This window comes from Xenopus laevis, chromosome 7S (assembly GCF_017654675.1).
Source record: "Xenopus laevis strain J_2021 chromosome 7S, Xenopus_laevis_v10.1, whole genome shotgun sequence".
Lineage (NCBI taxonomy): Eukaryota > Metazoa > Chordata > Amphibia > Anura > Pipidae > Xenopus > Xenopus laevis.
Genome location: NC_054384.1, coordinates 25,630,788 through 25,653,578, shown reverse-complemented (window position 1 = coordinate 25,653,578; position 22,791 = coordinate 25,630,788). Strand labels below are relative to the sequence as shown.

The 22,791-nt window shown below is 37.5% G+C and overlaps 1 protein-coding gene across 1 annotated transcript in view; it reads left to right on the top strand.

Annotated features, from left to right (window-relative positions):
• The window catches only part of pde6c.S (phosphodiesterase 6C S homeolog), a 35,552-nt gene extending 12,962 nt beyond the window's left edge, over positions 1–22,590 (top strand). The window contains exons 3-22 of the mRNA XM_018228411.2: positions 295–384; positions 505–645; positions 1,230–1,304; positions 1,911–1,975; positions 2,167–2,233; positions 4,448–4,495; positions 4,665–4,814; positions 6,202–6,345; positions 6,720–6,785; positions 8,592–8,738; positions 9,221–9,328; positions 10,477–10,586; positions 10,664–10,751; positions 12,135–12,235; positions 12,897–13,004; positions 13,379–13,442; positions 13,906–13,980; positions 15,466–15,549; positions 17,573–17,726; positions 22,088–22,590. Coding sequence (XP_018083900.2) covers positions 295–384; positions 505–645; positions 1,230–1,304; positions 1,911–1,975; positions 2,167–2,233; positions 4,448–4,495; positions 4,665–4,814; positions 6,202–6,345; positions 6,720–6,785; positions 8,592–8,738; positions 9,221–9,328; positions 10,477–10,586; positions 10,664–10,751; positions 12,135–12,235; positions 12,897–13,004; positions 13,379–13,442; positions 13,906–13,980; positions 15,466–15,549; positions 17,573–17,726; positions 22,088–22,140 — 1,938 coding nt within the window. The 3' untranslated portion in view covers positions 22,141–22,590. The remainder of the gene's footprint in view (positions 1–294; positions 385–504; positions 646–1,229; positions 1,305–1,910; positions 1,976–2,166; positions 2,234–4,447; positions 4,496–4,664; positions 4,815–6,201; positions 6,346–6,719; positions 6,786–8,591; positions 8,739–9,220; positions 9,329–10,476; positions 10,587–10,663; positions 10,752–12,134; positions 12,236–12,896; positions 13,005–13,378; positions 13,443–13,905; positions 13,981–15,465; positions 15,550–17,572; positions 17,727–22,087) is intronic.
• The last annotated feature ends 201 nt before the right edge of the window (positions 22,591–22,791 follow it).

The window sequence follows — 22,791 nt, the reverse complement described above, 5'->3', positions numbered from 1 at the left end:
CCCCTTATTTGCAGTGGGCCTGGTAAGGACCCCACTTTTACATCTGGCATGGTAAGGGAAGTCCTGGGGCCTACTTGTGGGTAAGAAGAGGGCCCATGGGTTTAAGACGAGAGTGGGTCGGTGGGGGATGGGGGTGTAAGTAGTTAGTTATGCCATTAATACAAACTTAATTTTTGGATGATGGTGTCTCTATCATATTTATTTCATTAAAAATAGTCAAAGAGGATTTCCAAAGCACTTTACTATTTACGGTATATATTATTATATATACATTTAATCTATTTATATTTGCAGGTTTTCCACAAATATCTCAACTTTCTATCTGTTGCTCTTAAATACAATCACATCACCTACCTCCACAATATTGAATCGAGGAAAAGTCAGGTAACGGAGCTTCAACACAGACGTCATAATGTATATGGCTGCTTATGTATAATTTTTTTTAAATTTTCCTTTAAACATTTACATATTTTATGTCTTTGATTTGCGTTTCCCTTTACGTAGGTGCTTCTTTGGACAGCCAACAAGGTCTTTGAAGAATTAACAGATATTGAAAGACAGTTCCACAAGGCCCTTTACACTGTTAGAATATATCTTAATTGTGAGAGATATTCGGTTGCATTGCTGGACATGACAAAAGAAAAGGTGAGATGTGGCATGAGAAATCCTGTGCCCTGTTTGCCCGTTGCCCATAAAAAACAGAAGAATGCAAAGTAGCAAATAACTGGGTGTAGGAATTTAAGCATCTGTTAGTGCATTTGATGGATCTAAAACATTTAGTGGCTCCTTGTGGAAGTCTGGGGAAAAATGTCAAAACTGTACCAATTTTTGAGATAAGCTTATTACCTTCTCTAAGTAAACGAGACCACTAATTAACCCTCCCCCAAATCTTCATTATTCTCCATCTATCTGAAGCCACGGCATACATTTTGTATATACTATAAATATAGAGGTCTCAGTCTGGTGTGAAGACTGAAAATTTCATCTCACTATGCATTTTTATATATTTGTGATGATAATAAAAACCTAATCTAAATCTGAATATACATAATTTCACCCAGAATTCTGCACAAATGAAAGATCTAGCCACATTTACTATCACTCATTGCAAATGTCCTACTTAAATATTAGGTAATAATTATTTCATTTATCTTGTAGACACACTTGCAAGGATTACTTAATGCACTTTATTTTTCCGTGTAATTTCTCATTAATGTGCTCAATTGCAGGAGTTCTATGAAGAATGGCCAATCAAACTTGGAGAAGTACCACCTTACAAAGGACCAAAGACTCCAGATGGAAGGGTATGCATTAAGACTTTAAGGGGCCTATTTATTAAGCCTAAAATTTTTTGGGTCAACTTTAAAGGGGAAAAATTCAAATTTTTAGACAAAAAAACCCCCTCAAACTTTTTGAGATTTATTATGGGTCAAAGCTGCTAAAAATCTTAAAATACTCCAGCTAAAACCTGTCAAAGTCATGGAAAAGTCAATGGCAGATGGCCCCTTTAACAACTGGAATATGTTTTTTGCCTTCATGATGGTCGAGAGTTTCAAACTGTTTTGCCCTGATTTTCATTTGATTATCTTTTGTTCGACAATACGATAAATTCAAGTTTTTTCAGGCAACAATTAGAAAAAGTTGCACAATTCAATTTGTCGCACAATTTTGTTGAGACTTTTCCTACACATTTGATTTTTGATCCCAGTTTTTTGTAAATGAAGCCAGATCGTGGTTGGGAATTAGGTTGAATTTTAATTTTTAATATACTGGGGAAAATTTTCATAATAAGCCCCCTAAACTATGTTGGGAGCTTGGAATATAAGAGTCACAAAGCTTACTAGCAGGGACTGTTACTTGCAGTAGACATATTTGTTACCTACATGATATGAATTTTTCTGTTTTCTCAGGAAATTATTTTTTACAAGATAATCGATTATCTTTTGCACGGAAAAGAAGAAATTAAAGTTATTCCGTAAGACATCTTTATCTTTATGTTAAAAAGTAGTGCGAAGCTTTACTAAATACTCAAGTGCTAAAAGCCGTAACTTGTATGTTTCTCATGTGGAATATAGAAACTGTGAAATTGTAAAAATAAACACAGTAACTCCTTTTATCAAAATAAAACATAAGTGTTGTACTCAATTTGTTACATTTGGCTTGCAGCTCGCCACCAGAGGATCACTGGTCTCTTGTGAGTGGGTTGCCAACATACGTTGCTGAAAATGGATTTGTAAGTGTGTTTCCTCTATCAATAAACACATAATTCATGCATGAATTAACACTTAGAGATAGCGAGAACTGTTCCAAGCATGTACCATGTTTTAGATGGAGAAGGCAACTATCAGTATATAAAGTGCTCAAGGGGCATCGAATAGTAACAAAGTAACTAGGGGTAGCAGGAGTCTAGGGCACAATTTGAGGGGGACATGATTGGGGGCTAAAGATAATTTGCACAGTTCGACTACTTATTAGTATAGATTTAGTGCCAGATGAGTGCAGCAGAAAACTTTGGAAACTTGCAATTGACCATTCTTCATACTTTTCATCTACCTTCTCATTTTCCCTTTTAAAATGTCTTTATTTATTACCTGCTACTTCTTCTCTTCATATTCTGCTATGCCTCAAAGCTGACCTTAGGGCGTAGGTTGCAAGGTGCTCTGCAGTAAGCACCCATTATCAATTAGTAAACAAACATTAATAACTGATGTAGTATAACGACCCCAACAGTTCATATTCGTGCCAGTTCACTCAACATGTTGAATATGTCAGTATTAGGAAAATAGAAAGTGTGGTACCCTCTTCCATGGTGGCCACGTAGATTGAATAACCCCCACTGGACTGGCTTTCTTTTGTTTTGTTTTTCTTTTCTATTCTGTTGCTTTTTTTTATATCTCAGTCTCCTCTCCCCTTTTGTATTGTCCATCTCCCCTCTATGTGTCTCTAATGTCTTCATCTTTTCTCTAGTTCATGCCAACTAAGCCACTTCCCATTTCAATTTTGACTTAGACTTTACCCCCCTCCTGTTTTTGTATTGATCCATACTTACACCCCCTAGGTCTCAGTATGGATACTTACTCAGGGTTGGTGCTCTTGACCCTACCACTTGCACATTGGTCCTGCTAATAAGTATAATCCAATATAACATGTAAAAGTTTTGTATAATCAAATCATACAATGATCCAATTAAAGGGGACCTGACACCCTTAAAGGGATACTGTCATGGGGAAAAACATTTTTTTCAAAATGAATCAGTTAATAGTGCTGCTCCAGAAGAATTCTGCACTGAAATCCATTTCTCAAAAAAGCAAACAGATTTTTTTATATTCAATTTTGAAATCTGACATGGGGCTAGACATTTTGTCAATTTCCCAGCTGCCCCTGGTCATGTGACTTGTGCCTGCACTTTAGGAGAGAAATGCTTTTTGGCAGGCTGCTGTTTTTCCTTCTCAATGTAACTGAATGTGTCTCAGTGAGACATGGGTTTTTACTACTGAGTGTTGTTCTTAGATCTACCAGACAGCTGTTATCTTGTGTTAGGGAGCTGTTATCTGGTTACCTTCCCATTGTTCTTTTGTTTGGCTGCTGGGGGGAAAGGGAGGGGGGTGATATCACTCCAACTTGCAGTACAGCAGTAAAGAGTGATTGAAGTTTATCAGAGCACAAGTCACATGACTTGGGGCAGCTGGGAAATTGACAATATGTCTAGCCCCATGTCAGATTTCAAAATTGAATATAAAAAAATCTGTTTGCTCCTTTGAGAAATGGATTTCAGTGCAGAATTCTGCTGGAGCAACACTATTAACTGATTCATTTTGAAAAAATGTTTTTTTCCCATGACAGTATCCCTTTAAGAAATAATTCCAAAGCCTATTGTATGATGTTGATCAAGAAAAATAAACTTTACTTACACTATAAAAAATATTTATACACATTTTGTTTTATTTTAGTCTTGGAATTCATAATCACAGCAAACAGGCAGCAGCCATTTTGTGAATACTGTTATTAAGACAGCTTTGCATCATGCCAAAATCTGCCAGAATGGGGGGGGGGTCTGATACCCTGGTCCATGCTCTAGCACTAGCTAAACAAGTAGATGGTGATAAGGGAGGGGGGATGTGGGGAGAGCAGTGACATCTAGGAAGTGCTGAATGGAAAGGAATTTCCTACCCCGCCTCTTTGCCTAAGGCATAGATGAGGGGCAGGCAATATATGATTGACAACTGAGAATTTTAAAAGTGTTTATTACATTTATGGATACTATAATAAAAAAAGGAATTTTGGTTTCATGTTTAATTTGAAAAATACTTTTATTATACAGCTTTTTTTGGGTGACAGGCCCCTTTAAGGCAGTGTCCTACAATATACACAATTTGTTCCCAAGTTTTTTAGGGATCACCATTGTACTGAATGAATCTAATCATTATTTTCATGCATTATCCATCAGATTTGCAATATGATGAATGCACCAGCAGATGAGTTTTTCAAATTTCAGGTAATGCATTCCTTCCTCAGAAATGTATCATTTTAACTATATTAATTCTCCATCTTAAGCTATATGGATGTGGTGGGCATTTTAATCAGAAATGTAGCATATATCTGTATTGTATGTGTATCAAAGAATACTCATCCTGAATTAATGTTGTTCACTGTTGGCTTTGCAGAAGGAAGCAGTGGATGAAACGGGTTGGACTGTCAAAAATGTGCTCTGTCTACCAATTGTAAACAAGAAAGAAGAAATTGTAGGAGTAGCCACATTTTACAACAGGAAAGATGCAAAGCCCTTTGATGAATATGATGAACAAATCACAGAAGTAAGACCCCCTACACAAGCGAGTTTTTACTTTATTAAAAAATAATTATAGCTTACCACTTACAAAGAAAAGGCAAACACAAGGGACCTTATTCATCAAAATCCAAATTTATTTGACTATTTTAATGAAAAAAGTCTGACCAAACTATAATCCACGATTGGACCTTATTTATTATTAAAAAATCATGATTTTATCGGATCGGGGACATACAGTGCACAAAAAAAAATCAAGCAAAAATCCAAATAGTACAATTTTTTCAGATTTTTTTCCCAACTCACTCAGTGTTTTATGACTTTTTCTCCAAAAGTCAGAATTTTTGGATTTTTGTCCAAAAACCCAGAAATAGTCAGATTTATGGGCTAATTCCAGCGCAGACCACAGAAACTTCAAAATAGGATAGGGACCTCTCACATTGACTCATATACAACCTTGGCAGGTCTGAGATGCCGGATTTTTGGATTCTGACTTTTTCCATCCTCGGGGTTTAATAAATCTCTAAAAATTTGAGGTTTTCTTTTCCACAAAAAATTCAGATTTTATAGTTAAAAAACTCAAATTTTTCGAGTTTTTGGCATTCAGCCTGTAATAAACAACCCCCAAGGTGTGGCATGGAGTCAGAGGGCAGTCTAATGAGAATTGGGATTTCTACATTGAAATTCAGTTGATGGTTAGGTATTATCTTTGAAGGAAGAAAGAAAAAAAGAAAGAAAGTCGTGGTTTTAGGGGGTTATTTGTCAAAGTCCGAATTTATCTCAATATTTTCTGCTACAAACTCTCTCGGGTTTTTACGCTTATTTATTACATTTTCCCAAACGTTTTCATTGCGGAAAAATCAAAAGTTAATCATTGCTCGGCTTTTTCATCTGATTTTCACGATTTTTTTTGATTTTTCACTCAAAAACTACGATTTTTGTTTGAAAACTCAGAAAATTTCCGGGTATTGCACGAAACCCAGCACACAACAAAATATCATTGGGACTTCCCCTATTGACTTTTATGCAACCTTGACAGGTCTGAGATGCCAGATTTTCTGATTCAGACTTTTCCATCCTCGAGGTTTCATAAATTCTGAAAAATTTGTGATTTTTTAAGTCCGATTTTATAAAAAAAAAAAAAATCACACATTTTTTGTGATTTTTGCATTTGGAGTTTAGTAAATAATCCCCTTAGGGTAAGCTTGCCAAAAGACACACATTTAAGTCTTCAAATCCATAGTCTGGTACTATATGAAGGGAATTCCATTGAGGTGGTGAAGTTCTATAGAGCTCAAGGGTTTGTGGCAGATCATTGAATAAGCACAAGGATTGGCTTGGTGTATACATGTAAATGAGGTTACAGAACTGAGGCATTTCAAGTATAACATTGACTTTTTCATGGCTCTTTACAGGCTCTGACACAGATCCTGGGTTGGTCTGTTTTGAACACGGACACTTATGACAAAATGAACAAACTTGAAAATAGAAAGGATATTGCCCAAGAAATGCTCATGTATCAGCTGAAATGCACTCCAAAGGAACTTCAAAGCATATTGGTGAGCTTGATCATTGAAACCTCTGTTTCTGAGAAGATGGTGGTGCAGTTTTCAATATAAACACATTTTGGTACTTTTTAGCAAAATACTGAACACTAATATTCATTTAAATATTAGACACTTAACAGGGTTTATGATAGGTTTATGCTGATTTTGATTAAAGTGCATTGGGGTCCTTTTACTAACAGGTGCAAAACTGGACCAGTGCCGTAAACAATAATCTAAACTGGCTCTCGTTATAACAGATGAACAGTACATGGAGATGTCTTGTTAAATCAGATTAAATTCAGATTGTGAAATATCAACATTTAATGTTAGTAAGCCGAGAGGGCTAAAGCTGAAAGTTCTATTAAACATTCTATTTCACATTTTAGAAAACCAAGGAGAAATTAAATAAAGAAGTTGAAGAATGTGAAGAGAATGACCTTCTGAAAATACTGGTAAGCATTTAATGGAGATGGTAGTAAATATTAAAAGGGAAATCCTTTTTGATATGTTATACCTGTATGCAGGCCCGGACTGGCAATCTGTGGGTTCTGGCAAATGCCAGAGGGGCTGCTGTAAGGTCCCATAGAAAGTCAGTATTTAGTGGGCTGGTGGGGGCTGTTTGGGCCTCTATGTGGGCTGATTGGGCCTCTGTGTACCTGAAATGCCAGGGCCTATTTTAATTCTCAGTCCGGACCTGCCTGTATGCAGGGAGACCTGGGTTCAATTCTTGAGTCTCAAGTATCTTACCTTCATTTAAGGGCAGATTTATCAAGGGTCTAATTTAGAGTTCATGGGAGTATTTTTAAACTCCCATAAACTCCCATGAACTCAAAATTTGACCAACGGCAATTTTTTAAAAATTAGAATTTTTAAAATTTGAGTGAATGGAATCGACCCATTCTAATCTAATTAGATTTGAGTATTTTCTCCAAAAAAAAAAAATTTAGGAAGGCTTCAAACAACTCCAAATTGATCCCAGGACTTCCCCCATAGGCTAAAACAACAGTTCGGCAGGTTTAAGGTGGCGAATAGTCAAATTTGAATTCTTAAAAGGCCAGTACATGATACATTTCAAAAATTGAATTAGATTTTTTTTAAAAAACTTGAATCAAATTTTCAAACTATTCCCTAGTCAAATTTCACAAAAAAAGGTCAAAAACTCTAATTTCAATATCTGAAATTCGCATTTTCAGCAGGGCTAAGCCTTCGAAACAGGATATCATCAAACAAAATGGGGTTATTGGAGTTTAACATTACGTGGGGTGGTCTTGATGTTTATCTCATAGAAATCCTCTCCTCTTTTGGATAGTCAGCTACTGTACAACTTCATTGCATTCTATTTAAAGTGGGGAGGCAGTATAGGGATTTACACAGTGAGGATGTAGACGAGTGGGAATAATTGGTGCAGTAGGCAAGTCGAGGAGGGAATGTTATGGGAAGAGTGTGGCTGAACATTGAGTAAAGAACTGAAGACTAGAAAGACATTCAGCATAATGATGCCATTGGCACATAAGTAGAATGGTGGTGCAAAGGTTAGCATTCCTTGTTTAGAACTTTGGGGTCTTAGGTTTGATTCCAGCAAGGTGTTTGTGTGTTCCTTCCACACGCCAAAAACATACAAAATTGTCTCCTAATAAAACTGACCAAATTGTGTGAATTTGATCAAGATCTTACACTGTAAACTCCACTGTGTCAGTAAAAGAATCAGTATAAATAATAAAACTGTTTGACAATGCAGATTTATAGAATATTAAATAAAAGGCCTATTTACTGTAATAAAGGGTAGGAGGGAAGAAAAGTAATCCAAAAGTATGGGTGTAACTACAGAGGAAGCAGATGCTGTTGTTGCAGGGGGGCCCAGGAATGTAGGGGCCCCAGTGAGGACCTAATGAATGAGCAATGTTAATATATCTTGGTAGGCTAGGTCAACTTATTAATATTTTGGGGCGCTAAATTGAATATTCTGTGGGGCTCCGTAGTATTTAATTACAACACTGTCCAAAAGCCTATACAATTAAAGTGGGCATGGGAGTTATATCTAGTTTTTTTATTTTTGGGGAATAGTTTTTCACTTTGATAAGCATAGCCTACTATCTAGCACTTCATATAGTTTTTTTTCACAGAGCTGAACTGCAAACAGTCAATATTTTAATGACACACATATGATAAATGTAACTGCAATAGCCATTGGGTGCCTTACTGCTGAGCTTGACTAACATGAAACATCTGCTCATAAATGTTTATCTTCTTTTGAACAGAAAGAGGAGCTGCCAGATCCCATCACTGCCGAACTCTATGAATTCCACTTCAGTGACCTCCCGGTGTCAGAACACGACCTCATCAAAAGTGGGATTCGATTGTTTTTTGAGATCAATGCTGTTGACAAATTTAAAGTGCCAGTCGAGGTAAATATGGCTCCACTTTTTTAGTCCTCAGCTTGAATAAAATAACAAAAAATGCAGTTTATAAATATAGCCTGCAGATTTTAGGTTTTATCTTGAAGGATCTATTTACTTTGAATACAAAACAACACTATCTCCCAACCCACCACATGAAATCTCCATGACCATTAGGCATCCTATAACCCTCAACCCATCCCCAGAGTCTAATGTTGGGTAAGGATAAGAAAATCAGAAGGAACACTGTTAGTTCATAAGCACTATCCCCCCATTTCTTCTAAAAGTACTCATACAAGTCTCCTATTATTTTATATTATTGTTTATAGTACTGCTCATATTGAAATGAAAATCCCTCAAACAATAGTGGTGGATTTGTAATACAAATGTCCTATTGTTGGTATATACCATACTGTATATCTTTCAGAAAAAATATTTTGGTTGCCATTGCCATGTACACAGAAAATAAAATGTTTTTACTTTTTGGTAAGGTTTTAACAAAATGGATGTATACAGTCAGGAAAGGATATCGTGACATAACCTACCACAACTGGCGACATGGATTTAATGTGGGACAAACAATGTTTACTTTGCTAATGGTAAGTAATGTTTCAGAATAAACAAGCACAAGGGTTCTAGAGGGCTGCTCCAAGTATATATTAAGTATATATTAAGCTTTTGGCCAAGACAGTAAAGAACGAAAGTCTCAATGAAAAGGTGGGATTTATAGAGTGCAAAGCACCAAATCTGCCCAGTTACCTTCCCTCTTTTGAAAAATGCAGCAAGGTTAAAGGACCACCCAGAATCACCAATACGGAGCATGTACAGTTGGAACCAATCCAGGACTTGGCTTCAACTACTTAAAGGAGAAGGAAAGCTACTGAAGTTTATTGCCAATAGATTAGCCACAATGGTGCAATATAACACTATATTTATTCTGCAGAATGCTTTAGCATACCTGAGTAAACAGCTCTAAAAGCTCTCTCTGTTTGTTTAGGATAGCAGCTGCCATATTAGCTTGGTGTGACATCACTTCTTTCCTGAGTCTCTCCCTGCTCACTCATAACTCTGGGCTCAGATTACAGCAGGGAGGGGAGGAGGGGAAAAAGGAGGGGAAGAGAGGAGCAAACTGAGCATGCTCAAGCCCAAGCCCTGGAGGCTTATGCTGAAAACAGGAAGTCTGATACAGAAGCCAATGTGTACACAATAGAAGGAAAGAAATGCTGTGTTTCTTTTGACAGAGGACTCAGAGCAGCATTACTTGAGGGTTTACTGGTGTATTTATAGAGACCTTTCTGATAAAGCTTACTTAATTTTAGCCTTTCCTTCTCCATTAAGCCTGCAAAGATTTGGTGGCACAAGAGGACACCTTTCACTGTGCTGCTTGACTTTTTTCTCAGCAGTTCGGGCAGTTGGGGCAAATTTGGGAGCAAACTAGTGCAGCTCAGGTGGAGTGAGGGACGGCTTGCAGGAAATATTACCTCCACTTTAACTAAAGCAGTTGGATGATCAGTCCCTACTTGTCAACATACAAAAGCACCATATGCCTCTGCAAAATAGAAACCTAGAAAAGTTTAGAAAAAAAATAGTGCCATGCAAATAAACATAATGGAAAAACAACAACATATGTTTGTTATAAGAAAAGCAAATTCATATTTGACTTATCTGGATCGGGGTCCCCCACAAGTAGACTTTATTTGAATGCCTGTACCTTATATATGTCATGCAATTCATTACTTTTCCAAAGACAGGTAAGCTAAAGAAATACTATTCTGACCTGGAAGCCTTTGCCATGGTGGCCGCTGCATTCTGCCATGATATTGATCACAGAGGGACCAATAATTTGTACCAAATGAAGTAAGTTTATATGGTTTCATTGATATATTTCTCATACCTCTGCAGTAGGGTATAGCAATATTTATGCTTATTTGCAGATCTCAGGCACCTTTAGCAAGACTTCATGGATCTTCTATCTTGGAAAGACATCATTTAGAATTTAGTAAAACTCTGTTACAGGATGAGGTGAGTGTATCATAGAAGATAATGTACTCCCTGCTGCAATTTATAGATTCAAACTCTTTTGAACAACTTCCAGTATTTTCAGACAGAACCACTGCTCCCTAAGCACGCCTTGCTGTCTATGTGGGTGCCCCAGCCAGTTACATGGTTCTTATGTCTGAGATAGGGGCAGTTTTTCAAAAAGGGACATGTGAAGAGAAAGTGCACTTTTAAAATGCCTGTTTCTTTAAATGATAAATACCATGTTCTGACATCACAACATGGCATTTATAAAATTATAATTTACAAGTTAGTCATTTGAAAAATACTGTACCTAACTTGTATATTTTACTAGATAGTTTGACAGCATAATATGCTATTTAATTTACAGATAGACTAGGCTTAGAAATAATTGAGAATAGTGGTTTGGTGAAATATGATTTACTACAAGCTTTAAAACAAAAATGCATGAGTCCATAGGACTTCCATATATCTAAGTTGGCAGGGGCCATTCAACTGATTACCCATCTCATATTGGTTAGGGTGATATAAAAATGTCCTGAATCTAATAAAATTTACATTTTGGAGTATATAAATGAGTGGGGTTTAGGGATGGGGGAATCTGACCTGTTTCACTTCAAATATCTTGAAGTTAATTGGGTGTTTGTGGCACAACATTTCTTTAAACTATGAAATTAAATTATACGTTAGTGTCTATGGGTGTTTTTTACAGCAACAATATTTCACTCATCTCTAGTGGGTTTTCCTGCATCTCTATTATTTTTGCTTGTGCATGCGGCGACACCCCCCCTTCCCCTACCCTAGGGGACAGATTTACATATGGTCGAATATCGAGGGTTAATTAACCCTCGATATTCGACTGCCGTATGTAAATCCTTTGACTTTGAATATCAAAGTCGAAAGATTTACCGCAAATAGTTTGATCGAACGATTAAATCCTTCGAATCGTTCGATTTGAAGGATTTTAATCCATCGATCGAACGATTTTTCTTCGATTAAAAAATTGTTAGAAAGCCTATGGGGACCTTCCCCATAGGCTAACATTGCACCTCGATAGGTTTTAGGTGGCGAAGTAGGGGGTCGAAGTTTTTTTTAAAGAGACAGTACTTCGACTATCGAATGGCCGAATATTCGAACGGTTTTTAGTTCGAATCGTTCAATTCGAAGTCGTAGTCGAAGGTCGAAGTAGCCAAAAAAAACATTCGAAAAGTTTTTTTTATTCTATTCCTTCACTCGAGCAAAGTAAATGTGCCCCTAGGAGTATTGAGTTTAAGTGAGTAAGGATTGTGCAGGGGCTGGAATTTGGAGTGCAACTTAATAGGGTTCCTGGTGTAGTAAATGTATTCCTTGGCATAGCATGACCTTTCAAAACATTTTCTTTTACAGAGTATAAATATTTTCCAAACCTTGAACAAGCGGCAGTTTGAAAATGTGATCCATTTGTTTGAAGTAGCGATAATTGCAACTGACTTAGCTTTGTATTTCAAGTAAGTAGAAACTAGTCTTATTGTATTGTTAGTGTACATGCAGTTTGAATGATTGTGTTTTCTGCTTTTCCCATTCCAAAAAAAAAGAAAATTCTGCTGTCCCAGGTGATTCATATTTAGGAATTATTGTGCCTAATGATCCTATTCAGTCCTCACCATTTGGTCAGAAAAGTCATGGGGGTCATTCAATTTGTCTTCAATTTGCAGTCTTCCTTCCTGCTTTAAAGAATTGCTCTTGTTCTTTAAAGTAAACCAATCATGAAACCATGATTTTGGGAACTTTACCTTTATGTTCTCCTACTAGAATGTCTGACCTCAGCCACAACTTTTTGCAAGTATTGCAAGTATTGCAGGAAGAGTATTCCTTTGATGTATGCAAAGGAATAGAGGGACACTATACCTTGGAAACAACTGTACAGTATATTTATGTTAAAGTCTTTAGAGCCTGTGCTTCTTGGGGAAATTTTCTTGTACTAAGTAGGGGACTGAACCATATTTGTAACAGTTAAACAATATAAAAAAAATGCTTATATTTTACTTACAATTTGCCTTGCCAAAGAGAAAAAATAATGAGAGACTGCAGTTGCTATATAGGATTTACTGATGGCACTTTCTGTCATAGATAGTTTTACCCCATTTCCACACTGTTGGTTTTCTACAGGAAAAGGACTATGTTTCAGAAGATTGTTGATACCACAGAACAAATGCAGTCAGAAGATGAAAGAATAAAGTACATTATCTGTGATCCAACCAAAAAGGAGATTATCATGTGAGCTTTAAGAAATAGCACATACATAATCTAAGGGTAAGGGCACACCCTAAAATTCGAAGAGATTTCGTCGTCCGGCGATAAATCGCCTCTTTTTCAGGCCGGCGGGATGGCATTCGGAGCGCTTCATTTTCCGAAGTCGCCCTGAAGTTGCCTCACAAGGAAACTTTGGGAGACTTCGGCAAACGAAGCAATCCGAGTGCCATCTTGTTAGCGATTAAGATTCTAGTCGGCAGGAAGGCTTTTCGGGGAGATTAGTTGCCCGAAGAAGAAGCGATTTGTCACGGGTGACTAAATCTCCCGGAATCTTAGAGTTTGCCTTACCCTAAGACTCACTTAGAAATGTTTCATAAACTGTGTTTTTCTTATGATAGGGCAATGATGATGACTGGGTGTGACTTGTCAGCCATAACTAAGCCATGGGATGTACAAAGCAAGGTAAGAATCAAGTTAGTCTTTTATATTGGGATTTTACATATAATTATAGAAGCCAAGTTACATGGTCCTTTATAACTGCAATTGCGGTCTTCTGTAAGGAAAAACTGTATTAAATCGGCCAATAAATAACCCTTCAATGATCCCCAAATATCTGTATATAATTTACAAAGGTGCAAAACATCCAACTGGTCCCATGCCAGTTTTCAAAGAATGTTTAAACTAATTCTTTCTTATTTGACATCCCATATCCTAACCCTGTGCAGGGGGTATGGGGTGGCTTCATTGGTTTGGAGGGTTCAGAAAACACCAAATACCATGAAGTTTAGAGCTACAAGCTGAATAATACTATTGTTACTGGCAACTGAGGGTGATAGGATCTCCATATTGCATTACTACCATTATTTTATGTTGTTGAAGATGTGGAATTGTGATTCAAAGTATTAATATGTTTTTCTCACTCTAGGTTGCCCTCATGGTTGCAAATGAATTCTGGGAGCAAGGAGATCTAGAGAGAACAGTTCTTCAGCAACAACCAATTGTAAGGCAGCAACACATGAACATTTATTGGAAGCAAATTTTATCATTTATCATTTAAAACACAAAGCCCTTTTTCCCAGCAAGAAATGGAAATTTGCATTTTCACTGACCAAGTTATCACCATGTGGTACAATGCCATAGCATGAGAAAATATAAAAATTGCTAAATCATATAATTGCTTTTTTTTTTTTTTTACTTTTTACATAGCTAATTTGAGATTTTAAAAGTCGTCCCCCAAATATTGAAACACAGAGTGAATACATTTTAAAAATGTAGGCAAAAATATCATTAAAAATAAATGATTCTGTCCAAATACACCCACTTAAGAATCGTGAATTTTCAATGTGAGTCAGCGGTTTATTGGTAGTTTTGGGAATACACAATGCTAATATGCTACACTGTTAGTTGTCTACCAAGATTTAATTGGGTTAATTAACTAAATGAACTCAGGACTAAAAAATCAGCAAGTACTTATGTTCTGCAATGTAACTAACTAGTGAGCCAAAATACTTCCGAAAAAATGACACAAGCATTTATTTGCCTTTTACATAATCTGATTATGTGTCACGCAATTAGACTATTTATAATTATTCAGCATAATGCATTCTGCAAACTCTTACTGCCTCAATTTGGGCATAGACGGACCGCCTTCCAATTACCCAGTCCCCAGGCCAAATGATCAGATACTGCATGATTCATACAAATATATAATAGCATCGATCCATTCATTTGGGCTCAGTTATAAAGGGTGAAAGAGCTCACATGGCAATTTATCAGGAATTTATTGGAGCATGAAACTCAGATTTAAATTCTCATTACAAATTGCTGCTAATTGTGTATAGCGAACGTCTCCACTTTCAGAATGTGAAAACCTTTTCTCTAATAATTTCACTACGATTCATCTTCACTATTCATAGTGCAGTTAAATTTTGAGCTCGCATGAAAATAGAACAGCTGCCACTAATTAAGAACAGCAAAACTAATGACCCCAAGGGCAGACTCAAAATAAAGACAAGGGTACATTTCATTAGTTTAAACATTTCTTTGACAGAACAGAAAGTCCTCGCAGTTTCGGACTGGCCCAGCAGGATACCAGGAAAACTCCCGGTGGGCCCAGGTGTTAGTCGGTTCTCATGCTGCAAAAGATTTGGGCTATTTCATGGACATTTCCTATTTCTATGAGAACAATGAGGCTAAATAGATGGAATATAGTATTATAGTATGTAAAGAAAACAGACTAAGAGAATACAGGTTGAGTGAGGAGAGGAACCTGGTCTAAGGTTATCTGGTGGGCCCCTGGTCTAAGGTTTTTGGGTGGGCCCCTTGTGTCCTGGTCCTTGAATTCTGTTTTGTGAATGAAAAGCCTTAAAACAAGATACAAAAAAAGGAATATTGCTGCTTCTCACAATCAGCATGACTGTAAGCTGGTTTGAATCTAATTGCTATTGAATATCATTAACTGCCTGATGTATTTATTATATTTTAGCCTATGATGGACAGAAACAAAGCAGATGAGTTACCCAAGCTTCAAGTTGGCTTCATTGATTTTGTATGCACCTTTGTATACAAGGTGAGACATTTTCATTATTTTATAGTTTCCAAACAGTAGCCCATCACAAAGGATGCATAATATGCCCAAACCGTGCATATACTGTAAAATAAAGCCTGACCACTAAAAATTTTTGTGACATGAAAAATAGCTTTGAACAATTGCACCTATATTTTAGCTACAAAGCAATATGATTAGTTATTTGTCTCCACCGTTTCATCACATTCTTAGGGCTCTTACACATGAGCGTTCTGACCTGTGCTCCCCTGCGTTCTGTTTTTTGGCGTTCAGCCGCCGGGGAGCGCAGGAATAGACGCAAGTCATTATTTGAAATGGGGCTGTACTCACTCAGGCGCATGTAGGCGCCGAACGCAGGTTCAGACGCAACATGCTGCTATTTCCTGCGTTCGGTGCCTACACGCGCCTGAGTGAGTACAGCCCCATTTCAAATAATGACTTGCGTCTATTCCTGCGCTCCCCTGCGGCTGAACGCCAAAAAACGGAACGCAGGGGAGCGCAGGTCAGAACGCTCATGTGTAAGAGCCCTTATACTATTCAGCAATTGGTGCAAGCAAGTGATGCTGACATTTGTTTTACATTTTTTTTAGCAGCCACTGACAATGAAAAAAAAAAGCACAAGAAATAGGAACCCATGAGCTCAGGCCACAGCAGTTGGCTGTGACTGATCCCTGTTCAATCTCTTTATGACCTTCAGAAAGGAACTTAAGTATCAATCACTGGATTAAATGGTTGCTGCTCTTAAGATGATCAGAGAAACTAAGGGTTAAATAGGATCTAACCACCTCAAAATAAACGTGCATGGTGTCAGCTGTGGTTTTGCGATAGATCTGTGCAATCTATTACAAGATGTTCTGTGAGCTCTAATCTTATACATAGATCAGAAATCAGCAGACTTCTGCTTTCTGATTAAACCAGAAATTGGCTCAGCCACCAATAAATGCACCCACTGACAGCCTGCAAGTGCAAAACATGACTATAAGGTTTCCAATATGTTATTTTATTTTCCAACAGTATTCATGAGTGTCTAAATATAACTATTTTTAAAAGAAGTGTTTCTAATGTTCATGCTTTTTAAAAGGGGCATAAAACCATAAAATAATAAATGACCTGGAAACAATATTTAGGTTAATAAACGTGGTGTAAAATAAGACATGTTTCAAAAGTTCTGGTATAATGTTAGTAATTACAACATTGTTATACACCACATCTGGCCTGGTGTAACCCATTACAATCAGGAAAGTCCCAGTTAAAGAAGAACCAAACCCTTTATTCATTAAAAACCCTACCCTACATAGTCCCCTCCTGCTCCCCCCCAGCCTAGGTGTAAACTCTGGTAATTGCCCCTAAGTAAACTAAAAATTTGCGAAGCGTATTGAAGTCAATGGGCCTCAAAATAATATAGAACTCAATCGGCAATTTTTATACGAGCTACTATTTGGTCCAAATGCATTAAAGACAATGGGAGTCCGAATAATTTTTGATGTGCGTCAATTTTTTTTGACGCAGCAGATTTTTTTGTCTTCAAATTGTTGCCACAGGTCACAAATTAATTCGCTTGCGGTGAAACACGGAAATTCGCTGCAAATTCGTGTCTGGCGAGTTTATTCGCCCATTACTACCCCTAAGTATTACCTGCAGCAGAGCTCACGGGCACCATCTTCTGGTGCTTGGGTAATCTTTGGGTCTTCTTCCTTCCCTTCGGCTATTTCCGTGACTTTCAGGCATGCGCAGTTGTTTGGGACCGGAATATTGCTACTACTGCGCATGCACCGATACGGCACTTACTTACTGAACAATACCGAAGCGCTGAAGATGGCCCCTGTGAGCTCCGCTGAATCTGCAAAGAGAGGTAACTAAAGACTTAGTGGCAATTACCGGAGTTTACACCTAGGCTGTAGGAGACTATGTAGGGTGGGTGGCTAAATAAATGCCATTTTTCTTAAGCAGTTAATGGAGAAAAGAATGTGATACAGTATTTGAAATGGGAAGCACAATCAGATGACATTTTTTTTGTTTTTGTAAGGAATTTTCAAGGTTCCACACAGAGATTTTACCGATGTATGATGGGCTTCAGAATAACAGAGTTCAGTGGAAAACACAAGCTGATGCTTATGATGAAAAGATGAAAATTCTAGAAGAACAGACGAAGAAAGAAGAAACAAATGGTGGAAATCTAGGCGAGTAACGTGCACTAGAAATTTACTTTTTTTCCCATCAATTTTAATTGATTTAATGGTTTCAATTGTGATTGTGCATGGTCTCTTCTCTGCAGAGTACAATTACAGTCATAAGCTTACATATGTATCCAGATGTTTTCCTTTCTCTTCAGTAACTCAAAATGTTGACATTATGTATGATCACTAGTCAGCCAGTTGTAAATAGGTGTGCCTGGCTGGCCTTCATGAGGTGGGCAAGGAAATATAATGTATATATACACCAAACAATACCAGATACTTCCCTTGCTTTGCAGATTATTTTACTTTCTTAAATTCAAATAAACATTAGTTTTTCATTATATAATTGGATTTTTTTCAGTAGCAAAAGTATCAAACCAGAAAAAATATTAACTAAAGCTACCAGTCACCTTGGCCCCTTGGGATGTAGGCCCTGCTAACAAGTAAAATGGGGCCACAATGAATGAAAAAAATTACCTGTGAATGCACTGCACCAGCCACACACCCAATTATGCCACAACCCATCCAAACCCAGCCCACTATCACAATGGCTCCATCCCTTTCTCTACAGCCTCCCCTGCCAAGGGGCCCCTGACTGAAGTAGCTCTGTACTCCCCTGATAGTCACCCTAGATGTCAGTATAATGCGTAGGCTGTTAATGATTAAATAATAGATTTCAATATTATTAGTATTATTATTGACATGTATTTATATAGCGCCAACATATTGTAAAGTAAATGTGATTATACAACTAAATCACATGAATTATATACATAGAACATATGGAGCTACTTACATCACAATCAATACCGGTACAAAAGGTGCAGAAAGAGCTTACACTCTAAAAGGGAATAATACACAAGGTGTGGGCAAGATCGAATTAAGTGGGTGAGAAATGTGGTACTGTATGTGGTGTTGTGTTTGGTAGTTAAGCAGAGTGAGGGTAGGCTTCTCGAAAGAAGTGCATTTTAAGAGATTTCTTGAAAGCAGAAAGGTTGGGACGAGAGAAGAGTTGAGTAGCAGGTCAGTAGAGGTGCGTAGTAAGCAGTTGGGTGAGTATATAGAGATGAGTTCAGAGATGTAGGGTTGGGCAGAGTTATGAAGTGCTTTGAATGTCAGGGTCATTAATTTGAATTTAATTCTGAGAGGTAGTGGAAGCCAGTGCAGGGATTGACAGAATGGCGGTTGCTGAGGTGTATGAGCCTCGCAGCAGTGTTCATTATGGACTGGGGAGGTGACAGTCTCTGGAGGGGAAGGCCAATTAAAAGAGAGTTACAGTAGTCTAGCCGTGATATGACGAGAGAATGAATAAGAATTTTGGCAGCATCTTGGGTGATAAATGATCGTATTTTGGATATGTTCCTTAGTGGAAGTGACATGATTAAATAAGTGACTGGATATGAGGAGTGATTTTAACTAATTTGCCGAGATAGGAAGTAAAGAGGGAGAATAATAAGGGTCCCAGGACAGAGCCTTGGGGAACCCCAACAGAAAGAAGTAGGGGGGAAGATGCTACTCCATTGTAGGAGACACTGAAGGAACGATTGGTGATGTAAGAAGAGAACCAGGACAGAGCTGTGTTACGAAGGCCAAGCAAATGGGCAAATGGGGGAGAGGGTGATCTACAGTGTCAAATGCAGCTGAGAGATCAAGCAGTATTAGTAGTGAGAAATGATTGCTGGCTTTAGCGGTTAAAAGGTCATTAGTTAGTCTAGTCAGGGCAGTTTCCGTGGAGTGTTGTGGTATAAAACCAGATTGTAGGGGGTCCAGCAGGTTATTGTCAGAGAGGAATGAGGTTAGTCGGTTGTAGACTAGGTGCTCAAGTAGTTTAGAGATGAAAGGTAGCAGAAAGATAGGTCGGAGGTTGTCAAGATTGGAGGGATCAAGAGAGGGTTTTTTCAGAATGGGGATGATAAGAGTATGTTTTAGTTGAGAAGGAAACAGTCCAGTTGAGAGCTAGAGATTAAATAGGTGAGTTAAGGATTTGATTAGACAAGGATTGGTATTGCAGAGAAGTATACTCAGAGAGACTTTGAGAACAAGCTAACGTGATGATTTGTCCTGGTTTCTGGAAAGCACACATAAGTTTTGTATTTATCAGGATACTCAGATAAGAGTAAAGCAAAAATTTGCAATATCAACACCCAGTGTCATCAATCTTGTGCAGAAAAATGAAAAACCTCAAACTACTCACCCTCAATTATTACTATTATTACCCTTTTCACCCTTATTGTGACTATAAAAACACTTTAAAAAGTAAATATTTACTAACAGTTAACTCTATTGAGAATGGCCTTCCTGTAATTCTGAAGTTTCTGGATAGCAAGTTTCTGTATAAGGGATCCCATACCTGTACTGTAAATGATAATGAAATCAAAAGTCACCAATTCTATTTATTGGGAACACATCTATGCCTTTTATGCCAGACTGGGAATTTCAAAGTAAACAATAATAGTGTTTCTGAAGCAAACACACCAGTTTACCAGTGCAGGGCAAAACTTCATTATATTTTTATTACTTTAAAACACTTTCATTTTTTGGTGTTGCTGTTCCTTTAATGTTTATTTGACATTTTCAGGCAACTGTCCTCACGCTGAGTTTAATTAATCCTCATTTCCTTTGCCTTTAATATAAGCTCATTACAATGTGCTCCACACTTGTACTGTGTCTCTCTGCCGGTTCTGTGTCTCTTTCATGTGCTGCCATTAAATACAAGTGCCCAGTGAGAGAAATAAACAGTGCCCCTTGCTGATGAAGATAAAACAGATGCTTGGTGTAGGCAGACTGACCCATGTGTGGAATTGATAACCTATTGACAAGGTTGGAATCATTGGGCTGTAGGATGTGTAGGGACTGGAAAGGAATAGGGAACATTTTTATAGCCCTTCAACCATTATGTTTATGGAAAATATATCTTTTTTTTGCCAGTGTTTGTTATTTTGGTTAGAAAACAAATAATGTATATGAAATTTACATGAATTAAGGCACATTTATAAATATATTCGCGCCTTCCCTCTGTGGCACAGTCATTCTGACCTGGTCATCCCAACCTTATTTCATTCATTTTGGCAGATGCAAACACATTTGCTGAACCAATTTCATCGAATGTTAGAAGGGATACTGTCATGGGAAAAACATTTTTTTTCAAAATGAATCAGTTAATAGTGCTGCTCCAGCAGAATTCTGCACTGAAATCCATTTCTCAAAAGAGCAAACGGATTTTTTTATATTCAATTTTGAAATCTGACATGGGGCTAGACATATTGTCAATTTCCCAGCTGTCCCATGTCATGTGACTTGTGCTCTAATAAACTTCATTCACTCTTTACTGCTGTTCTGCAAGTTGGAGTGATATCACCCCCCTCCCTTTTCCCCCCCAGCAGCCAAACAAAAGAACAATGGGAAGGTAACCAGATAACAGCTCCCTAACACAAGATAACAGCTGCCTGGTAGATCTAAGAACAACACTCAATAGTAAAAACCCATGTCTCACTGAGACACATTCAGTTACATTGAGAAGGAAAAACAGCAGCCTGCCAGAAAGCATTTCTCTCCTAAAGTGCAGGCACAAGTCACATGACCAGGGGCAGCTGGGAAATTGACAAAATGTCTAGCCCCATGTCAGATTTCAAAATTGAATATAAAAACATCTGTTTGCTCTTTTGAGAAATGGATTTCAGTGCAGAATTCTGCTGGAGTAGCACTATTAACTGATTCATTTTTTTCCCATGACAGTATCCCTGTAAAAGGACAAGGAAAGTCTAAAATAGAATAAGGTTAGAAATGCTGTATTTTGTATACTAAACATAAGCATGAACTTACTGCACCACAAAGCCTAATCAAACAAATGATTTATGCTTTCAAAGTTGGCCACTGGGGGCTGTCATCTTGTAACTTTGTTATACATCTTGGCCTGACCCTGACCCTGCACATGCTCAGTGTGGTCTGGGCTGCTTAGGGATCGTCATAAACAAAGCTGCTTGAATTCTGCATGGCTGTTAAGTAAGGCGGGAGCTCCCTCTGCTGTTCATAAGTATGATTGTTTCCCTGCTCAGCAGTTAGGGACCATCTGACAATTCCTATCCACAGCTGTAAATGAAGGGAGAATTTCAGTGCATACAGTCAGGTTTCTTTTAAAAATGGTACACATTTTTTAATTAAAGTATATTGGAGAGATGATTATTTTACATTAAAGAATGTAAAAATGGGATTTTATTGTTTTGCCTTTCCTTGTCCTTTAAGCAAGTTTACTGAGTTATATACTGTATGGCTTCAGGTTACAATGCTCAATACATGCAGCTTCTTTTCATTAAGATGCGAAATTGTTGCAAAATGTCTTTCTTATCTCTTTTTTTCCACGATAGGTGTATGCCAAGGCGGGGAGCTAGTCAAATCAAAAACCTGCACACTTTTGTAGAACAGAAAATTACAGAAGACCCAGAAGGAATATGAGCCGAAGACTGAAATGGTCAGCAAAGTATCTTCAAGCAAGAAATACCATGGTAGAAAAAGTTAAGGCTAACCGGTAGCATGCCAGCTGGTGCTCTACTGCAACTTCCAAGGTTCTCCAACTGAATGCTGGGAACTGTGGTGGGAACAAATTATATAATAGTTTCATTTACAGTATGCTGAAAACTTGTAAAGGGGTAGTCAAAATGGGGAAAAAAACAATACTGGATGGCTCTACTGGATCTGCAGTTTGGGGCACAACAAACTGGCACAGAAATAGGCAAGATCTTAAATCTTTCAGTTAAATATATAGTAGTTTCTTTATTGAAATTAAGATTTTTCTTTGTGGAGAGAAAGAGAGAGAGAAAGTCAATGAAGTACAGGTATGGAATTGGTTATCTGGAAACCTATCCAAAATTATGGGAAGGCCATCTCCCATAGACTATTTTAATCAATTAATTAACACATTTTTAAAAACTATTTCCTTTTTCTTTGTAATAATAAAACAGTACTTGTACTTGATCCCAACTAAGATATAATTAATCCTTACTGGAGGCAGAACAATCTTGTTGGGTTTATTTACTGTTTAAATAATTTTATAGTCCACTTGAGGCATGGA